We start from the raw sequence: 18,757 nt of genomic DNA, 5'->3' as shown, positions 1-18,757 counted from the left end.
AGTGCCCTTTGTTTTGCCTCAAATGCACACAATAATGTTTTTTAGTAAGGTGTGTTTGTTAAAACTAGTTATATTTCATAATTAAACTAAGGCTTAGTCCTGTCTTAAAATAATCCCTGTCCGGGAAACCTCCCCTTAAGACTTTATACAAACACCTGCAACACCATTCACAAACCTCCATTTCTTCCTTATCACTTACATCTTTATTAAACATCTCTTTCAATTTAGTTAATATTTTGTATTACTCCAGTAAAGCATGTTACCGAGTTTCAATGCATTCTGTATGTTGTGTCTAAACCCTGATCATAAAATACAAAACATCTACACACAGCAGGATTCTCTCAGTATGTTGTTGTTTTTTAAAGGGGACGCTGCACTTTCAGTATGAGGCACAAGAAAACAAATTTCCACATTGATTTCTGCTACAGTTATACTTCAAATAAGGCCATTATGGTTTCAACGGTACAAAATCATAAAACTGTATCACACGTTAGCATAATCATACACGGGGTTCCTAACAAATGCACACACAGACTAAAGTGACATCATTTGCAGTAAACTCTTATAATACAATTCAACACTTACATACTGCTTAAGAATTTAAAATCTGCATTCATAATATTTTGCAATAATATTTGCCATTAAACAGCTATACAGTCACTCAAATTTGACCTGACCAACAGGACACTTATGCAGAACACAATAACCCAAAATCTGATCTCACCGTCATTACTGTAATGCAAAAATATATATAATACTACTACAGTATATAATATTGTGTTTTTCTGCCTTTCATCTATGCAGAATTTTTACATTTTGTATTACAGTAATATGAATCACAAGTGAGGATTATGGGAATAACAAAAACCTTTAAGATAAACAATATTGGCAATTTTGTCATAATTAGATACAGAATATCAAAATATCGTGTGTGTGTGTGTGTGCGTGTAGGTTTACAACTGCATAATTTGTGCTCAGCATTTATTTGTGTTCACCTGTCCCACATAGACACATGCAGGACATAATGAAATGAGTCACAAGATGAACAAACAACGATTTTAGTTCACTAAAGGAAAGCCAATATAACGTCCGAAAAAAGAAAGTGATTTATGGATCACAAATAATCTATAGAAGGCACACTTGATCCATTTATATTACACAATCTCTCTTCTGAAGCTTTGAAATTGCAGTTGCGTGTCATTTTCATAATTATATACAAAGTTTAATTCTCCAAGTGCCAGATTTGTCCAACGAAAGGCATGAAAGGATGTGTAGTATTACTGCTGTAAAAGGCTAAATTGTTTTCGATTGACCACGCCCATGAATATTAATAAGTAACAGGACTATGTAAGTTATGATTGGCTTTGGCAAAAGTTGGTTTTTTTTAATGGCGCCATGACCATGTACTACATATAGCTGTATAGTTTTTAGATCCGAGACCTGGAAGAGAACATTTTCGAGCCACAAGGATCCCTGAAATATCTTTGATTGGGTTTTCAGGATAGTGAGTTTAGATTTATGATTAAAATATAGTCTGTGGACGACTTTACTTGTGTTTGATTTGTGTCAAAGAAGAACCACATCACACATCAAACGTGACTATGTGCTTTAAAAAAAAAAATAGGTTGAGCAGTTGCTAACAATTTACCATGCATCTCCTCCAATGGCTGTCCAATCTTGAGAAACATGCGATTCTTCATAGAAAAGACGCCATTACTAAATTTCAGTGGGACGACAAGAGCACTGCTATGTATCAGAGAAACCTTCCTCACAGGACCTTTAAGAGTCAAGACACATAACAAACATGGCAGCTTTTGAGAAGTGAAGGCGATGAAAATGTATGTGTACACGTAAGGCATATCACTGCTAGAGTTATCACTGAGGGCTTCATTAAAATGTGTCAAGTTTAAATGATTCACTGCATTGTCCCCCTCCAAAAATTCAACAGAACTGGAACTCAAATGCAGTTTGTTTCTAGTTTAACACTAATGTTTTCCTTTTTCATGAGTTTGAGCAAATGAAGGACTGAGAGGAGAGATGATGATACTTTGAGGAACGATGAGCACAAATAAACTCAAGTGTGTGTGTGTGTGTTAGTTTTGTGTGTTGCCAGTGAACAGGTCTGTTCTGGCGAGCTTCGCAGGCGGCTCTAGAGGTTCCTCTCCCATCCCAACAGAGTGAGCAGGCATAGATAATTCCTGATCTTCGTCGGTCTCATCGTCCTCTTCCTCATCATCCTCATCTGCACAAACACCAGCAGAAGAGCACAATGATAAAACAGAAACCTCTACCTTTACTACCTACACTAGGTACGTTAACATGCAACTAAATATTTGTATTTTTTTGTAATCGTATTGAAGGCTCAATTGATAAAGCTTTCAGCAATAGGATTGAGGTTGATCGGATGCAAATTTCGAGAAAAGTATGCATGTAAACGTGTGAATCATAGTATTTTCAGATGCAAAAATACATTGTGCACATGCGCAGAAGAACTGTGCTTAAGGTCACGTCTTTTCCACCTTTTTTTTACTTAAATCCGTCCCTCCACAAAAACGTGATTATGCGATTGCATGATTCAACGCATAATTAGCCAAAGTCCGCATAATTAGCCAAAGTCCGCATATTTATATGCCACATTTCGCAGCATAAATTGCAGATTTCCGTGCTCAAAATATGCGGGCTTGCATGATTTCATAATCCCCGCATTATGTAGCAAAAATCACATATATCTTTGCAGAAAGTTGACATTTTTTTGCATTAACAAAGTGTCCCCTGTTGCCATTGGGAACGTTATGAAGTGACGTGATTATGTGATGTGAACATCATTGAAAAGCTGCAAAAAGTTTTTGCAAGTTCCCGCAATTTTATCGTATGAAATTGCATAAAAATTTTGTTTTAAGAAAACATGCCGCAAGATCAAGGATTTTTGCTCACAACAATCACAAACAAACTCAGCGTTTTTCTGTAAGGACTGGTAAATGTGGGCGCCTCCATCTTTGATCACTTTTGTGTAAGACTTTTTACTGTTTATTATGAAATTCAGGAAGACCGGCATCATTTGTGCAGTAAGGGGTTGCTATAATAGCTGGTACAAACACAGTAAATCTCTACAAAACACTTGTTTTAACCATAATACACACACAAGAGCTGAATGTGTATGTGGCGCACGCGCACCCATTATCTGTATCCACACATCCATCCAGTAAAACCTTTCATAGAAACTGACAGTAAACAATAAATACAATAATTGTTTAAAAACAACTAATATTATGCTAATATAAATATGCAGATTTAGCTGATTTATTTATTCTGCTATTATATATTATTATAACAATGCGATTACAGTACAGAATATATACAAAATAATTTGCTTATTAGTTCATGTTTAATACAGTTTACTTAATTTGTTTGCGCATACTTTATTTAGGTTTAAATTAAAATGGAAATAATTTTAAAATAAGCAAATAATTGGAGCTCATGTCTCCATCTAGTGCGTAAGAAGCTACTGTAATCATATTTTCATAAAACGAAAACAATACTGAATACATGTAGTAGTTTAATTTGTTTATTCAAATAACTTACAATGTGATGAATGAGAGAGATACAGCTGACTGTCGGACCGCGTGAAGCTACAAACTAATTTTTTTGACATTTTTTGCAGTGTGCAAGTTAATTATTTTCTGCTGGTTAAAGAGCGAAGGATTACATTGATTAGTTATTGGTATGTGGGCTCTGAACAGTTTTTGAATTGTAGTCTTTGGGCTAGTTTTGAATGTCCATTGGGCTAGTTTTGAGGTGCGAATCTGGCAACCTTGGCTGTTCAATTGCGCAGACGTTTGGTTCGGATTAAATAGAATGTAGATGTAAACGAACATGTTAATTAGATTAACTAAACTGTATTTTCGTCCAGTGTTGGGGAAAGTTACTTTTAAAAGTAATGCATTTCAATATTAAGTTACTCCATAATAAAGTAACTAAATGCGTAACTAAGTTACTTTTCATGGAAAAAGTTACTTTTGCATTATTTTTTCTTACTTAGAAAAAACTGCATTTTCCATCGCAAAAATCGCATGAATTTTCCATCGCAGCTCTGACCTGCAATTTTTGTTTCTCACTCAAACTGTTTCCACTTAGATGCGCATGCATAGAGTGCGTAATTCTACGTGACTACGTTCAGTTTCATTCAGTAAATTTTTTTTTTATCAAATTAATTAAACTGAAAAGTAACTTGCATGACTTTTTTAAAAAAGTAACTCAAGTATTAATGTGTACAAAAAAACAATAATATTAATAGTAATATTATTACGTAATGCACGTTACGTGTCATGCGTTACCCCCAACACTGATTGTCATAACCTCCGATTGGATTAAATTCAGTCGGACTGACACAATTTTATTCATGTAAACATAGCCAATGATGTAATGTGTGTTTAAGTGAACTACCTTTATCAGGATCTGATGACCTTTGACTTCTGTTCAAACAGGCAAACTGCAACAACAAACACTGATGTGTAAGGGTTTAATGCAGCCATGGGTTTAAATGACAGTGTTTGTGTATGTCTGTACCTCTCCCATGACAGCGATGGGTGTCTCTCCTTTGGCCTGAGCGACTCTGTGTTCGATCAGGTAATACATGTACTCATCATACAGCAGTCTGATCAGATGAAACGAGCCGAAACTGGCAGCACTGCGCAGGGTCAGATCTCTGATCACCATGGAACTAGAGAGAAACACGCAGATATTAAACATCGAAGCTCTCTTTCCTAAATCTCTTGCTGACTTCTCCTCCTCACCTGTAGAAGCTCCATTTGAGCAGGAAGAGTTTAGCTGCCTTAGGCAAGGCCGGACTGCCGCTGTAAGGCTTCAGGACCTGCGAGACGACCCCGTCCAGCCACGTGGCCCACTGCTCCAGAGAGTTCTGCTGCTGAAGAGTCATTTTAAAGTCTTGCTCCAACCGCTGGACCATGCCATCGTCACAGCCACACACCCATGCTGCCTGCTCCTGTGAACACACGGAAAGCATTGACATTTATGCATTTTCCAGACGCTTTTATCCAAAGCGACTTTACAAGGTATAAATTTTATCAGTATGGTAAAATGAGTTATACAGGAACATAGCAGCAGGCGGAGAGAGCCGTGTTACCTGGACGTTGGTGAAGTCGACGCGGTTGAGGTCGCTGAGCATCTGCGTGATCTGAGCGGTGTTCTGCAGGACGGCACGAGCGGCTTGAGCCAGATGGTTGAGAGATGTGTAGCGTCGCAACGTTTGAGCGAACGCTCCGGCGCACACCACCTAAACGCAAGCATGGCGTTACAATGAGCACATTGACAGTGGTTACACATTCAGTGTTTAAAGGAATATTCCACTTTCTTAAAAATAAAATTTCTTTTTTGTTCAGTCGAGAAGAAATTAAGTTTTGTGAGGAAAACATTCCTGGATTTTTCTTCATATAGTGGACGGTTTACAGTTTCAATGCAGCTTCAAAGGACTCTAAACAATCCCAAACGAGGCATAAAGGTCTTATCTAGTAAAACGATCACCATTTTCACAAAAAAAAAGTACTTTTTAACCACAACTTCTCGTCTTGCACTAGCCGTGTGATGTGTCAGTCGAAAGGTCACGCATGGTGTATGCGAAACTACCGCTCCATTGTTTACAAGTGCGAAAAAGAGGACTGTTTTGATGTTGTTGTATGTGAAATGATACTAATTAATGTCTTTATGTCAGTTTATTGTTTAAAATGGTCCACAAGTGTGCGTTTCACATATGTAACGTGTGACCTTTGGACGTGATTAGATAATACGCAAGGTTGTGCTGGGGCGTAACACGGCTGGTGGAAGATGAGAAGTTGTGGTTTAATACACATTTTTATTATTTTTGACGGGCTAAAGCGTTAACACGTCACGTCAATGCTGTTGCTCGTGGCAACGCGTGCGCCAGCCAATCATATCGCTCTATGTGCGAGCCAGCCAATTATGTTTACCAGGGCATGTGTTGCGGCCACTGTGATTGGCTGTTGGCCACGCTTCAGACAAGCCTTCCGTCAGGCGGTAACGCTTTCGCCCCGTGTGAATGTACCGTTATGTCTCGGTTGGGATTGTTTAGAGTCCTTTAAAGCTGCATTGAAACTGTAAACCGAGGTCCACAAAAAAAATAATTTCTTCTGAACTGAAAAAAGAAAGACATAGAGGTGATTATTATCTGAATTTTTTAATAAAAGTGAAGTAATCCTTTAATAGAGCTCTCTGTTTGTCAGACCTTGGTGCGGACCATCTCTTCTGGGATGTTGATCATGCCGTTGGTGAGCCAGTTTTCCAGAGTCTTAGCAAAGTTACGGATGGCTTGAGTTAAGGCACCTTCAGGAGAGAGCGCAATGATAAATTATGCTCACTGCAGATTAAACTTGTGCATATTTCCCAGACAGGGTTAATCCTAGTCCCAGACTAAAATGCATGTTTGAGCTGCTTGATTTTAAAACACCTTGTACTGACACATGTTTTGTCTCAAGATTCACACCAGTATTGTTTTTATAAGGTTTGTTTGTAAAAACTACTTAAATGTCAAAATATTACTAAGGCCTAGTCCTGGCTAAACCCTGTCCAAGAAACTGCCCCATTTAAGTATATTGAAGATTTAACTCACTGGGAATGGGTCTCAGCACATCAGGGATGAGAATCTCCACGAGGCTTTGGTACAGTATGTTGTCACAATCACGGGTCCAGGCGAGGATAGGCTCATATTTGCACAACAGCACCAGGACTGACATGGGTAAACGCTTCTCTGATTCATCATGTCTGCAAGGACAGAGAGACGGGTGAGACCTAACTCAGAGGTTTTGGTTATAAATAAATATTGTGCGTGAATTTTTCTCACAGGTCGGCCGAGTCGTTGCTGCTGGTTTGTCCTTCGCTGAACCTCCAGAAAGTTTTCCACAGTGTCTCAACAAGAGGAAACTGCAGGTTCACCAACACGTCCTGGATTGCCTAAACACACAAACGCACGTTAGACAGCGACAAGCAAATTAAAAAAAAACGTTGCTTTTGGCACCTGCCACCGACCTCGCAGTGTTCCCTGTAGAGCAGCTGATAAGTGTTAATGTGTTGAGGAAGGAGTCCGTCTGGCAGACATTCATCCTCATACTTCAGATCCCTGAACTCCGGCAGTGCGCGAGACGCATCTGAGAGACACACACACAAAATAAGAATTATGCTAACTAAGCAGACAAAGCTGTTCTTTGATCAGTCATCAAATATGCACTTTGATTGGCATCTGCTGTATAGTTTAAGCAATATGACACTCACAGACAAGCTAGATTTAGAAGTAAATCACCATCAGCTGCTTTCAGATTATTAGCGGTATTTACTACACAAAGCTGTAGTTCACTTACAAGCAGGGCAATTTCACAATAATTATCGCGGACGTATCGCCTGCGATATGGCCCAGCTTGTCAGTGAACTACTGCTTTGTGTAGTAAATGCCACTTTATCTGAACGCAGCTGATGGCGTTTTACTTCTAATCAAGGAACAGGCTTTACTGACGAGATGCGCATGATATCGCATGCAAATTATCACCCATCCCTATCAAGGTCACACATTTACAAACTAGCAAGTGCTCAACTGTATCATTATTACATATATGTCATGTCTGTCTTACCCAGAAACTGCTGATACTGGTGCACCTGTGTGCTGATGTCTGATAAACCCACCCCCTGCTGCTGACCCACCCCCAGGCCCATTCCATTGGTCAGTCCCTCCATCTTCTGTATGGGCTTTATCCTGAAGTCAGAAGACAAAACTATTGTCAATAAAACTACTACCAGCAACGAATAACCAGCACATATGTGGAATACCCTGAAAAACCACAAAACCAGTCATAAGGGCCGAAATTGAGATTTATACATTTTCTGAAATTTAAATAAATAAGGTTTCCATCCATGTATGGATTGTTAGAATAGGACAATATTGGGCTGATATACAACTAATTGAAAATCTGAAATCTGAGGGTGCAAAAAATTGAGCACAATCGCTGTTAAAGCAACACTATGTAGTTGTTTTTACATTTAAATAATGTCTCTAAAATTATTTCAGTGATAGAACAACTTTTAACTGGACAAATTGTACTGTTGCTGCAACCTGAGCAGCCTCCTAGCTGCTAAAGCACACTCTGAAAGTGGCGGTGGAGGATAGGAAACACAGCCCCGCCCCTCTCCCTGCCTGCAGAAGAGTGTCTAATACAAGGCACTGTTGCGCTTTTCAACCACATGGGGGAGCTGTAAGTCATTTTTACATGGAAACTACATAGTGTTGCTTTAAAGTTTTCCAAAATGAATCCCTAAGCAACACATGTTACTAATGACAAATACATTTTTTATTTATTTAATGTAGGAAATTTACAAAATATCTTCATGGAACATGATCTGCACTTAACTCTTCAATTACGAGAAAACTCTTCTCTGCCAATGAGGAGTATTTCCGGCTTTCCGCAATACCGCTACTATCCACCAGGCTATTATACAACCGGGAAGTATCCCCCTAGGGCAAACAGCTGTATGTCCGTGTATGTTTTGATCATCGCTCTGAATCTGATCTCTATCAAAAGTCCTTCACAAACTTGCAATTATCTAAACTTTTTGCTCAAAATTTTGTGTTTTTGAAGAAACTTACCCATATTAGGTAGGATGAAACTTTTTTTTTTTTTTTTAAAGCAGAGGGTCTGTTCTTTCATTTGATATATTGTATATTTATATATTTTAAGAAGAACATTTTCTGGAAGGCATTAAACTTTCATGAAAAATGCTGCCGCTAGTTACTTTTTTTTAAAAAAACACAGGCGGGGAAAGAGTAAATATCCTAATGATTTTAGAATTTAAAAATCAATAATTTTGACCCAATATATTTTTGGCTTTTACAACGAATATACCTGTGCATCTTATGAGTGGTTTTGTGGTCCAGGGTCACATACTGTATAATACACACCTCTGTTTCTGTGAGTAGGGTTGTTGTCTCATAGCCAGATGTTGCTGGTCCTCCATCAATCTGAGCAGAGGTGAGCTGCTCTTGATGCGAAGCCCATAATAATGGTACTTTGAGTTCCCTCTGAAACACACAAACACATGTTTAAATATCAGTTACACCATACACACCTACACTCGAACAGAGATTAAGATCAAATCATAAACACACCCAACAAAGCGACAATGAAAAAAGTCACAAAACAAAATAAGCAATATTTTATTTAAAGATGGCTGTGTGAATAAGACTCTCAATGTGGGTGGGGCTACCAAATTTGTTGCTTAATGTGAATGAGTTTGTGAATGTACCTGGTGCCGAGTCGTCTGGTCCTGAGTCCCATGAACACAGAGCGGATGAGTTTGCCGAAAGAGGCGGCGTTCACCGGTTCCAGCTTGGTCTGCTGGCAGTGCAAGAGGTAATGACAGTAGAGAGTACAGCGAGGAAGACTCACACCTTCAGCATTCTCATAGTTATCCATCAGCCACTGCACCTGTGAGGGAGAGACGGACAGTGAGACACACAGACAGACAGACCGAAAAATCATAAGCAAAATCATACTCACAGTGGCAGGCGATGCTCGTGTGTTGTGTCCGAAACCCTGGTTCCCTCCTCCGAGCAGGTACCCACCCTGAATCACGTAACTCCCCGCCCCTCCAGGGGTGACCACGCCCATACCTGATGAGGACCCTCCGGCGGCCACCGTTATCCCTGAACTTCCTTCTGAGAACATTGATGCCACCCCTGTGCCTGTCCCCGATGTGACCGAGACCACGTGTGTAGTGGAAGGTGATGTGACCTGCGACCCGGACGTGGGCGGCGTCTCATAATAAGTGACGGAGGGCGTGGTCTGAGTGTAGAGGGTGGAGTCTGTGTACGAGTAACTACTGGAACGACTGAAATGGATCATGTGAAATAAAATGTTTTCAAGAGTCGACAAAGGCTAAATATGAACTGCATGTGTGTGTGTGTGTGCGCTTACATTGGAGTACTATTATAGTTGGCATCTCCTTCCCCAAACTGATTGGAGTACACATGCTGTACAAAAACACAAAAACCACTTTCATGACACTCTTTTTCTTAGGTTCAGGTGCTAAACCTCAGTCTAGTATTCGTGAGGTTTGATCTTACCTCAGGTGTGATGTGTAAATTACTGACTCCCAGCTGTCCGCTCTGAGCCTTGCTTGCAGCTTGCACCACTGACCTCTGTGGGGCGCAAGTGAGCAAAGTTACACTGCTTTTTCTGACAGATTCATATCAAAATCCAAAAATCCAAAATCTCTATCAGCCCACATTATGCAAGTCTATGTACGTGTGTGTTATTACCTGTGCTGTCTGCACCTGTTGAACTACCTGTGTGGGCACACCTGTCTGCCCAGATGGAGGAGAATTTGAGTCTGACACCGAGTCATTCGAGCCCTCTACAAACACACAGATGGACAGAATACATATAAACATTAAATGACTGTATCGGACTGCATTTTCCGCCATCTTGATTTATTTCACCTACGTCCCGCTGCCCCTTCACTCCGATTGGCAGTTACTTTGTCGCATCGCTCAGCATTTGCATAAAATAGCCTTCTTGTCTATCTTGGCTACACCTTTCTCGGCGCAGCAACGAGCTCATCACTTTTCGCTGGCAAATGGCAACTCCCATTGAAAATGAATAGTAGCCTGTCGCTCTGTCTCTTGTAGCTAATGTGACTCTAGGGTTATTGATATTCAGTCCTGAAAGTCGCTCATCAAGTCGAACTGTTCTCAATTTGGTAGCATAGCTGGACAGTGGACATGCCCACTTTCTGTTGCCAACAGACCGCCAGTGACTAGCAGTAGGAGAGCAACATGAGCTTTATTTATTTCAATGGAAGCTTAGCGATTTTCGCCGACACAAGCAACAGTGACCATTGGTGACATAAAGTGGGTGTGTCCAGGGTCATGCAACAATGGTGCAATGCAATCTTATTAATTTCAGTAAAAGCTTTGCGATTTTCGCAGACACAAGCGACAGTGACCGCTGGTAACAGGAAGTGGGCGTGTCCAGCGACACGCAATAGAGACAGAGCGCAGTTATGCTAATTTGAAAACCACGTCCACCAGGGGGAAAACAATCCAACCGTCTACATTGACTTTGTATTGCGAGAGGCCGCCTTCTTTGTCATTTCTGGCTTATAAAAAGCAGAATAATGCCTAAAAGCTGCTGTGTGACAATGTGTACAACTAACGAGCAAAAAAAAAACAGAAATCAGTTTTTATAAGTTGTCGAGCCGTAAAACCCAGCCTTTAAGGAGAAAAAAGTCTCTATGATGAAGCAATCCAATCTTACTAATTTCAGTAAAAGCTTTGCCATTTTCGCAATACAGCGACCGCTGGCGACAGAAAGTGGGTGTCTCTAGTGACATGCAACAATGGAGCAACACCTTCTCATGCAAATGTTGAGCAACTTTTGGGAGCGAAACCAATGAAGCTGCATTCATACTAGCAGCGACTAGCAGTAGCAGAACGACACGATCTCATTGATTTCAATGGAAGCTGTGCGACTTCCGGCGACACGAGCGACAGTAACCGTTGGCGACTGGATGGGGCGTGTCCAGCCGTGCAACAAAGTTGAGAAATGTTTAACTTTATGCAAATTATGAGCGACATTCGGGAGCGACTAACAATGAGAACGAAGCAGGGGAGTTCACGTTATCCGCCTCTTGTCAGTTACTGGAGTGGACGTTACTCATTTGTTTATGACAACCAGATATAAAAACGTCTCTTTTGAAAGAGACCAGCGACACACAGCGACAAAGTCACTTATAATGTGAATGTACCTTAATAGTGAAGTAGTCTTTCATCATTTACTGAGAGGACGATTACTCTCTTGTTTATAGTTGTTACTCGTACAATGAGAATTAGGAACGCCTCCTAACGACCTCATTAAAAGAGACGAAGTTGCTGGCGGTGTGCACACACATTAAAAGGGCCATTCACATTATAACGTTAACTAAAACATTAACTGTAACGATAACTATATTATTGTCCCCACTACCAGACGATAGCAATAACTTTGTGCTAATTCGCTACTCGCGCAAATCGTTTACTCTCAATGGCATAAACTAATATTGCATATTTTCTTTAATAAAAACGCTTGTAACTGTTCACATGTAATTAAAATGTATGCATTTAAACAGCGGCTATAACCAGCAAATGTCCTCAACACGCAAGTGTTTGCGTAACTCTAAACAGCGAATCTAGTAGTTTGTGTAATCTAATACCTTACCTTTTGGCGTAGCCAACGTAGTAGAATAAAAAGCATTACGTAGTAAATTTCAAAGCAACTGCATCAGCGCTGGAAACCTGAGGTACTTTTATGTAATGAGGACCTCAGAATGAGCTTCTCCACCAAGTCATTTGTTATTTCAAATGCGCACTTGAAGTTCAAATTGATTTGATTGGCTGTCAATGGTTTATCGTTCATCAGTTGAAAAAAAAAAAGACGTTCCCTTGATCCCAACAATATCGTTAATTATATCTTTATCGTTATAGTTGTGGTGTCAACTCTGCTATTTTTACAACTATATTTTTATAGTTATCGTTATAATGTGAAGGGCCCTTAAGACTTTGGTGCACACCAAAGTGTTGTTGTTTGGAACACAATCTAACATCACACTAAAAAGTGAATAATAATTGGTCATTTTATTGTCTGTCAGACTTTGGCTGTACATCTGAGTGTCTTTTATTACAAACAAACAACAAATTTAAGGAAGAGAAAGATTTATCAGCTGAAGCTGGGGGAAAAAAATCAAAATACCGGCCAGTACATACATAAGGAAAAACAGAAACGTATGAAATATATAAACATGGGATAATTGCAAAACTGTGCTAACTGTGAAAAAGTAGTTTGTAAAGGAGGACAAAATCCTACAATATGGTCTCAAATTTTCATTTACTAGAGAGAGTGAGACATGCGTTGGTAAAGACTGAGTCTCATAGGATAACACCCTCCAACCTCATTTATATAAGCACTTCCTCTATGTTCGTTTTCATTTCAGGATAAGTGTTTAAAAGGGAACCTGCGGTTGGGCATCTTACAGTGCTCACTGGCACAGTTAAAGTTCAACACACAGTGCGTGTTCAACTTTTACAACACAAAAGAACAAAACAAATATTTTGAACACAATAAATACAATAATATTTTAAACACAAGCACCCATGGTATAAGTGTAACCATGCAGCTGCCGTTTGACAATGAGAGGAAGACACACTGAAGAAAAAGATAAAGAGACAAAAAGGGAAACACGTGACCAACGACTTTGCGAAAAAAGGAAATAATGAAGGCAAGGCAGGAAAGACAAACATCGCGGTACGGTGAACAATATCACACGAATGCACAACTAACTAACAAGCGCAAGTCAAAATCCCCCATACTTACGATACACAACATCCAGATTGTACAGACAGCTACTGAAGTACATGTTCTTATAACAAGTGTGCAGGATGCTAGGATGCATCGAGTGATTTGTCTTTATATTTCACTGATAGAGGACGGCCTTGAACAACTAATCTCAACAGATGGGCCAAGAAATCTCTAGTTCAGGTAAACACAGGTATCGGATAGAGAAACGGATCATGCATAAGTAAATCACGAAAACAAGTCACTTCTATGTAATTTTATGTCTATTTTTATTTTGTGCTTACATCATTAACATATTGGTAAAAATGAAAAGCATGCATACTAAAGTGTCTGTGTGGACCTACAACAAAAAGCACACGCAGAATGTGTGTGTTCGGTGGGAGTTTACACTTCTGCTGTTGCCTGTTTATTTCGAGGTCCTTCTATTCAGGGAGAGACCCAGAACGTGTCAGGTGTCAAAATGATCGTATTACACACGCACTCATTCCAGCAACTGTCCGTGGCTTAATGGTGTGGCCGGCTTACACAAAAGTTGCGGGTTTGATCCGAAACTGTGGAATTACTGAATTCCAAATCCTGTCCTAATATCAGGGTTAGTCATATGTGTATTTAGCGATGCATCTCACCTGTTACGGTCACAACTATATACTGAGGTGTGCTCTGGCCATTTCCTGACTGGGAGGCGGGGCTTTGTAGCTCTCCTGTGACATACTGCACTGATGCGGCTCCCGGAGGAGGCGTGGCCAAAACGATTTTCTTTTGACTTGTGGGTGTGGTCTGTCCTCTCGCGATGGAGCCCGATTGTGAAGGCGTGGATGCCGGCGAGCTCTGTATGTCGGTGGGGTACTGAGGTGTGGCGGTAGAAATGGCTTTTTGCTGTGCTGAGGAGGTCGCCACACTGCCACCTTGTGTTTGGGAGCGCTGAAGCTCCTCGGCAGCATAGCCGGAAGTTGCCATGATGACAACAAAAGCTTAAATCTCTCTGTAAATAAACAATTTAAACATGGATTAAGCTATGTAGGAAATGAAAAGAAATCTACAACAGATTTAGGACAGATAACATAGAGATACGTGCTTTTTGACACATTTCGTTTAGATAGAGGACACTGTCTGTGAGCGCTGCTTGCCTGCGAGAAACCTTGTTGCAATGATGCTTGAAGTGTTGTTCTGTATTTTTGCATGCTGCACTCACACGCAGTATTTGCATGCTGCTATACAGTGGTTAGTATGTTTTGAGTGGTTTCCTTTTTACTAGCACTTGTCAAAAGAGTCCACAGAGATATTCTGGTCTCTTGTTTTGATCAAAGTCTTTTTAAGGAAGTCGCCTTAGGAAGTTTGCAATGCCTCCAGGTCTTGCTAAAGCACATTTAAGAAAACTTAAAATTCACTGTTTTTTTTTTTTATATTACATATGTAATAAAACGTTCGAAATTCGTTATTCATATTACTAACGTAATTGATTCAATTTATTAAAGGTCCCGTTCTTTCTGTGTTTTTGAAGCTTTGATTGTGTTTACAGTGCGCAATATAACATGTGTTCATGTTTCATGTGTAAAAACACATTATTTTTCACACAATCTGTATAGGGCTATTTTCACTGTCCTCAAAACGGTCTGATGTCTTCCTTGTTCTATGAAGTCCCTCCTTCAGAAATACGTATTGAGTTCTGATTGTGTAGCTTGTTTCGTGTGTTGTGATTTGATAGCAGATTCGTTTGCCGTTAGCTTAGCTGGCGACTGACGTATTCCTGTGGGCGGAGTTTAATAAAAAAAACTGTTCTACTGACGTTATTAAAGTAAAGTCCCTGTAGGCCTTGAAAGAGGAATTCTGTTAAAGAAAATATATCGCCTGGCAGTGAACTTTGAGCTTTATCATTTTACAGGTATTATTTATGATATTATAGCAACATTACACACTAACTATGGTTAAAAAAATGGGATCAGAAAGAACGTGACCTTTATTCAAAAATCACCAACTTATTTTCAAGTCTTTATAAGCAAGACTGGTACTTTGCAGTAAGTTTGCTATATTTATTATCAATCACATTAAATGTTTTTCTTTCTTTCTTTTTACATGTCATGCCAGCTTCAAGTTCTATGGCTATGTTCATGGTGAGAGTAAAGTTACATAGAGTGAAACTAATATTAAATGTTGCAATAAATGCAATTTTTAAAGTACACGATTACAGGTACGATAGTAAAATGCAAAAATCATTGCCATGGCAACCAATACAATGCACCCTCTGCTTATTATCGTCAATTGTAATCACAAAACAGGCGAGTCTGTCAAGAGCATAGACTGAAAAAAAAAGATGGACGATGCAACGTCGCCTCCCTCCATTGTAATAAATTAAAGCCACAAATGTCCAACCACGGTCGCTGCCATGTTACGTAAAAACGTCAGTTTGGAGCCAAGGCATGCGCAGAAGGAATCGTCAGTGGAGCCAGAGGCAGAGCCGCGATATCAAACTTCTGCCCAAACGCTCGCATGACCAATTCAACCACGCCAATCATAACGACACCCCGTTTCTATAGCATCAAATTACTAGCTAAAATGAAACTTAGCACAAAAAGGACCACTTGAACATATATCAGCGTGATAACAACTACTTGAAAGGACCAAAACCCATCTTTCGGAAACTTTTATTGGAAGTGTAAATAATTTTTTTATTTAGAGCAGAGTCCCATTCATTTGAATGGAGACGGCGAGGTTTATAACTTGTACTGCAGCCAGCCACCAGGGGGCGATCAAAGAGCCAGAGGCTTCACTTTTTAAGATATATTAGGCACACTCGGTCAAGAGTCCCTCCCCCAGAGGATGTCATTCTTTAACGGTTGGCGATTGGCTCGTTTTTTACTGGAAGGCGGGACTTCCTTTGCTAGAGTGGCCATATTGATCTTTGCGACCTCCTCTATTCATAGCAATAGCAGTGATGCATGTTGGTAATATTAAATATTTTTGGTTTGACTTAGATCTACGCTTCAGTGGAAGTGTATACAATTTTCTTCACTAGTTTTTTTGTCTGATCACATAGCAAAGAAATAGTAGATTTTGGTTGTGTTTATTTACAATATTAAAGTATATCGAGTATAAAAGTAAACATTATATCTAATAGTACATACTTGAGGTTAAGTGACAGTACGCAATAGTAACTGAAATGTTAGTAAGCAGTCCAGCAGTTCTCTTTGACCCTGTTAATAATTAGCATGCTGTGCTAATAAAACACATATTCTCTCTCTCTCTCTCTCTCTCTCTCTCTCTCTCTCTCTCTCTCATCCAGGGCGGTTTTAAGCTCGTCAAACTTGTTTAACAGTACTCTCATTTTCTTCACAATTAAAGGGAACCCCCAGCTCCTACATGCCCCGTCTTGTGATGACATTGTGTGCTGTTTACAGAAGGAAACATTACAGTGAATCTTGATTGTTCAGAATCAACTCTTTTAAAAAGTTAAAGCACAACTCACTTTATTGATTTCACTACAAAGAAAGAAGGGAAATTTAACACGAGGCATGTTTCAAAGCATGCATATTTTTACTGTTTACTTTAACACTAAAAGGACCGAATAAGCAACATACATGTAAAGCATGTTATCAAAAGTGCTGACAAAATAAAAATTACAAAACAGAGTGGAGCTTTTCCTTCAAACTTGATACAGACATAACCACGCCCCTTTAAGTTCGCACGCCACGCCCACTTGTACAGAACACGCCTCCTCCACTCCCTTCTCACAGGAGCTGATCTGGCAAACATTTGTCACTTCGACGTCTACCAAGAAAAACTTTTTAGCCATCTAAAATTACAACTCTAGACAGATAATTTAATCCAATATCCACATTTAACAATCACTCGTGTTCAATAAGCTCTGGAAAAACAGTCCACAATAAGCATTACTGTAATTCGACTGTCAAAAGTCTCTGTTTGACATGTGATCGTGAACTGCGCTCTCATGTTAGTCACCGAGGCAGTTAAACGTTCATCTGACGTCACGTGCACAATAAGCAAACAATTAAAAGTCGCAAAATCTCACATTACAACACCCGCCATTTTGTACAGCTCGCGCAGATTTGACATCGTCATAACAACCACGAGCGCGTGCGAGCTATAAAGCGCGATAACTGAGGAAATCGTGTCTAACGCACTTTAGCACGCGTCAGAAACAAAAACAAGAGGAGGTTGCGTGAAATAAAGTTGTTATTTTCACCTTTCGCGTCTCGTTGATTGCTGTTAGTTTGTCGCGGAGTTTTATTTTCTTAATGCTTCAAATTGTTGTTGTTGATTCTCGTTGCTGGGTTCTTGTCGCCACGACTACCGTGACTATGGCGCCTCGTCCTCACCGGGGCAACTGTTGCTACCCACCCGTTTTAGCACCGCCCTCTTCTTTAGATGTGATTGGTTAAAAGTCGCCAAGAGGAACAGGTTTGTCTGTTCACGATTGGATAAGGCGAGTGTCTGTAAAAAACGTAAGCTGTCATTTGCTGACAGTAGCTGTCAATCGAGTCGCAGCTATTACGCAAGACGTACACTCCCACTTTGCCTTTCTTGATTGGATAATGTGTATGTCATTCAAACGTCACATGCCGCCGCTCGTAAACCGCATTGCATTTCGATAGAAGCGTGGTACTGTTTCAAGGAGAGTTAAAAGAAAAACAGAAAATACATAAAGTTAACAAACAAATTAATGTTAGAAATCTTTCAGTTGCAAAAAAAGCTATTAAAATAAGTTGAAATAGTTTCCATAGTATCATGTTGTAGGTTTACAGCAAAAACAAGAAAATACTACGGTATTATGGTGAAAACATAGATAAAAGACAATAGACAATGGTTATTTTACAAAACCACAGTTATTTTATAACTATAGTTTTACCTTTTTTTAACTGTTACTTAGTAAAACCATGGTTAATTTTGTAAGGGTATGTCAAAAAATGGCATTACCAAGTTATAAGTCCAAAATCATGGTATTGATCTGCTACTATGTCTGTGTACTTCATTAAATAAAAGTTACCTGAGAAACATCCCTCCTAAATAAATCAGCTAATATAACCTAGTTGGCTGGATTTAGCCTGTAAGCTGGTTTTAGAGAGGTTTTGACCAGTTTTTAGCTGGTCAAGATGGTCTTAGTTGTTTAGGCTGGAAGATCAGCTGACTGACCTGCTATAACCAGCTGATCACCACCTTGGCCAGACTGGCCCTTAAATAGTTACATTTTCAAATGGTTAATAGTAATCAACACACCAAAAAAAAAAAAAAAACATGTTTGCTACACTTTTACCACAAAAAAAAACATGGTTTATTTTCATACTGGTGAGATATTAAAATTTGTTCTAATTTGATCTATTTTGTGTTTAAACATA

At 39.5% G+C, this 18,757-nt stretch overlaps 1 protein-coding gene across 2 annotated transcripts; it reads right to left on the bottom strand.

Moving 5' to 3' along the window:
* Positions 1–180: 180 nt before the first annotated feature.
* Positions 181–17,787, bottom strand: rfx1b (regulatory factor X, 1b (influences HLA class II expression)). 2 transcript variants are annotated; one of them, XM_055204294.2, is made up of 18 exons: positions 17,608–17,787; positions 14,033–14,388; positions 10,337–10,431; positions 10,142–10,216; positions 9,993–10,048; positions 9,576–9,906; positions 9,322–9,503; positions 8,978–9,097; positions 7,656–7,777; positions 7,060–7,178; positions 6,875–6,984; positions 6,644–6,795; positions 6,260–6,357; positions 5,144–5,293; positions 4,794–5,002; positions 4,567–4,720; positions 4,444–4,489; positions 181–2,242 (listed from the first exon to the last, which is right to left on the bottom strand). In XM_055204294.2, exons 2-18 carry the CDS (start codon positions 14,361–14,363, stop codon positions 2,094–2,096), a joined length of 2,499 nt encoding a protein of 832 aa, XP_055060269.2. In that variant the 5' UTR covers positions 14,364–14,388; positions 17,608–17,787; the 3' UTR covers positions 181–2,093. The 2 variants fall into 2 exon arrangements, with proteins under 2 accessions (XP_055060269.2, XP_055060270.2); XM_055204295.2 differs by lacking the exons at positions 14,033–14,388; positions 17,608–17,787 and adding an exon at positions 13,425–13,533.
* Positions 17,788–18,757: the final 970 nt, after the last annotated feature.

This window comes from Misgurnus anguillicaudatus, chromosome 3, assembly GCF_027580225.2.
Source record: "Misgurnus anguillicaudatus chromosome 3, ASM2758022v2, whole genome shotgun sequence".
In the NCBI taxonomy this organism is placed as follows: Eukaryota; Metazoa; Chordata; class Actinopteri; order Cypriniformes; family Cobitidae; genus Misgurnus; species Misgurnus anguillicaudatus.
The sequence above is the reverse complement of the archived record's forward strand: the minus strand, read 5'-3'. Positions and strand labels throughout refer to the sequence as shown.

Coding starts and splice junctions, on each gene's coding strand:
- rfx1b (XM_055204294.2), bottom strand. CDS start 14,363: ATGGCAACTTCCGGCTATGCTGCCGAGGAGCTTCAGCGCTCCCAAACA. Junction 9,098..9,321: donor ACCAGACGACTCGGCACCAG/GTACATTCACAA, acceptor TGTGTGTTTCAG/AGGGAACTCAAAGTACCATT. Junction 6,796..6,874: donor AGCAACGACTCGGCCGACCT/GTGAGAAAAATT, acceptor CTGTCCTTGCAG/ACATGATGAATCAGAGAAGC.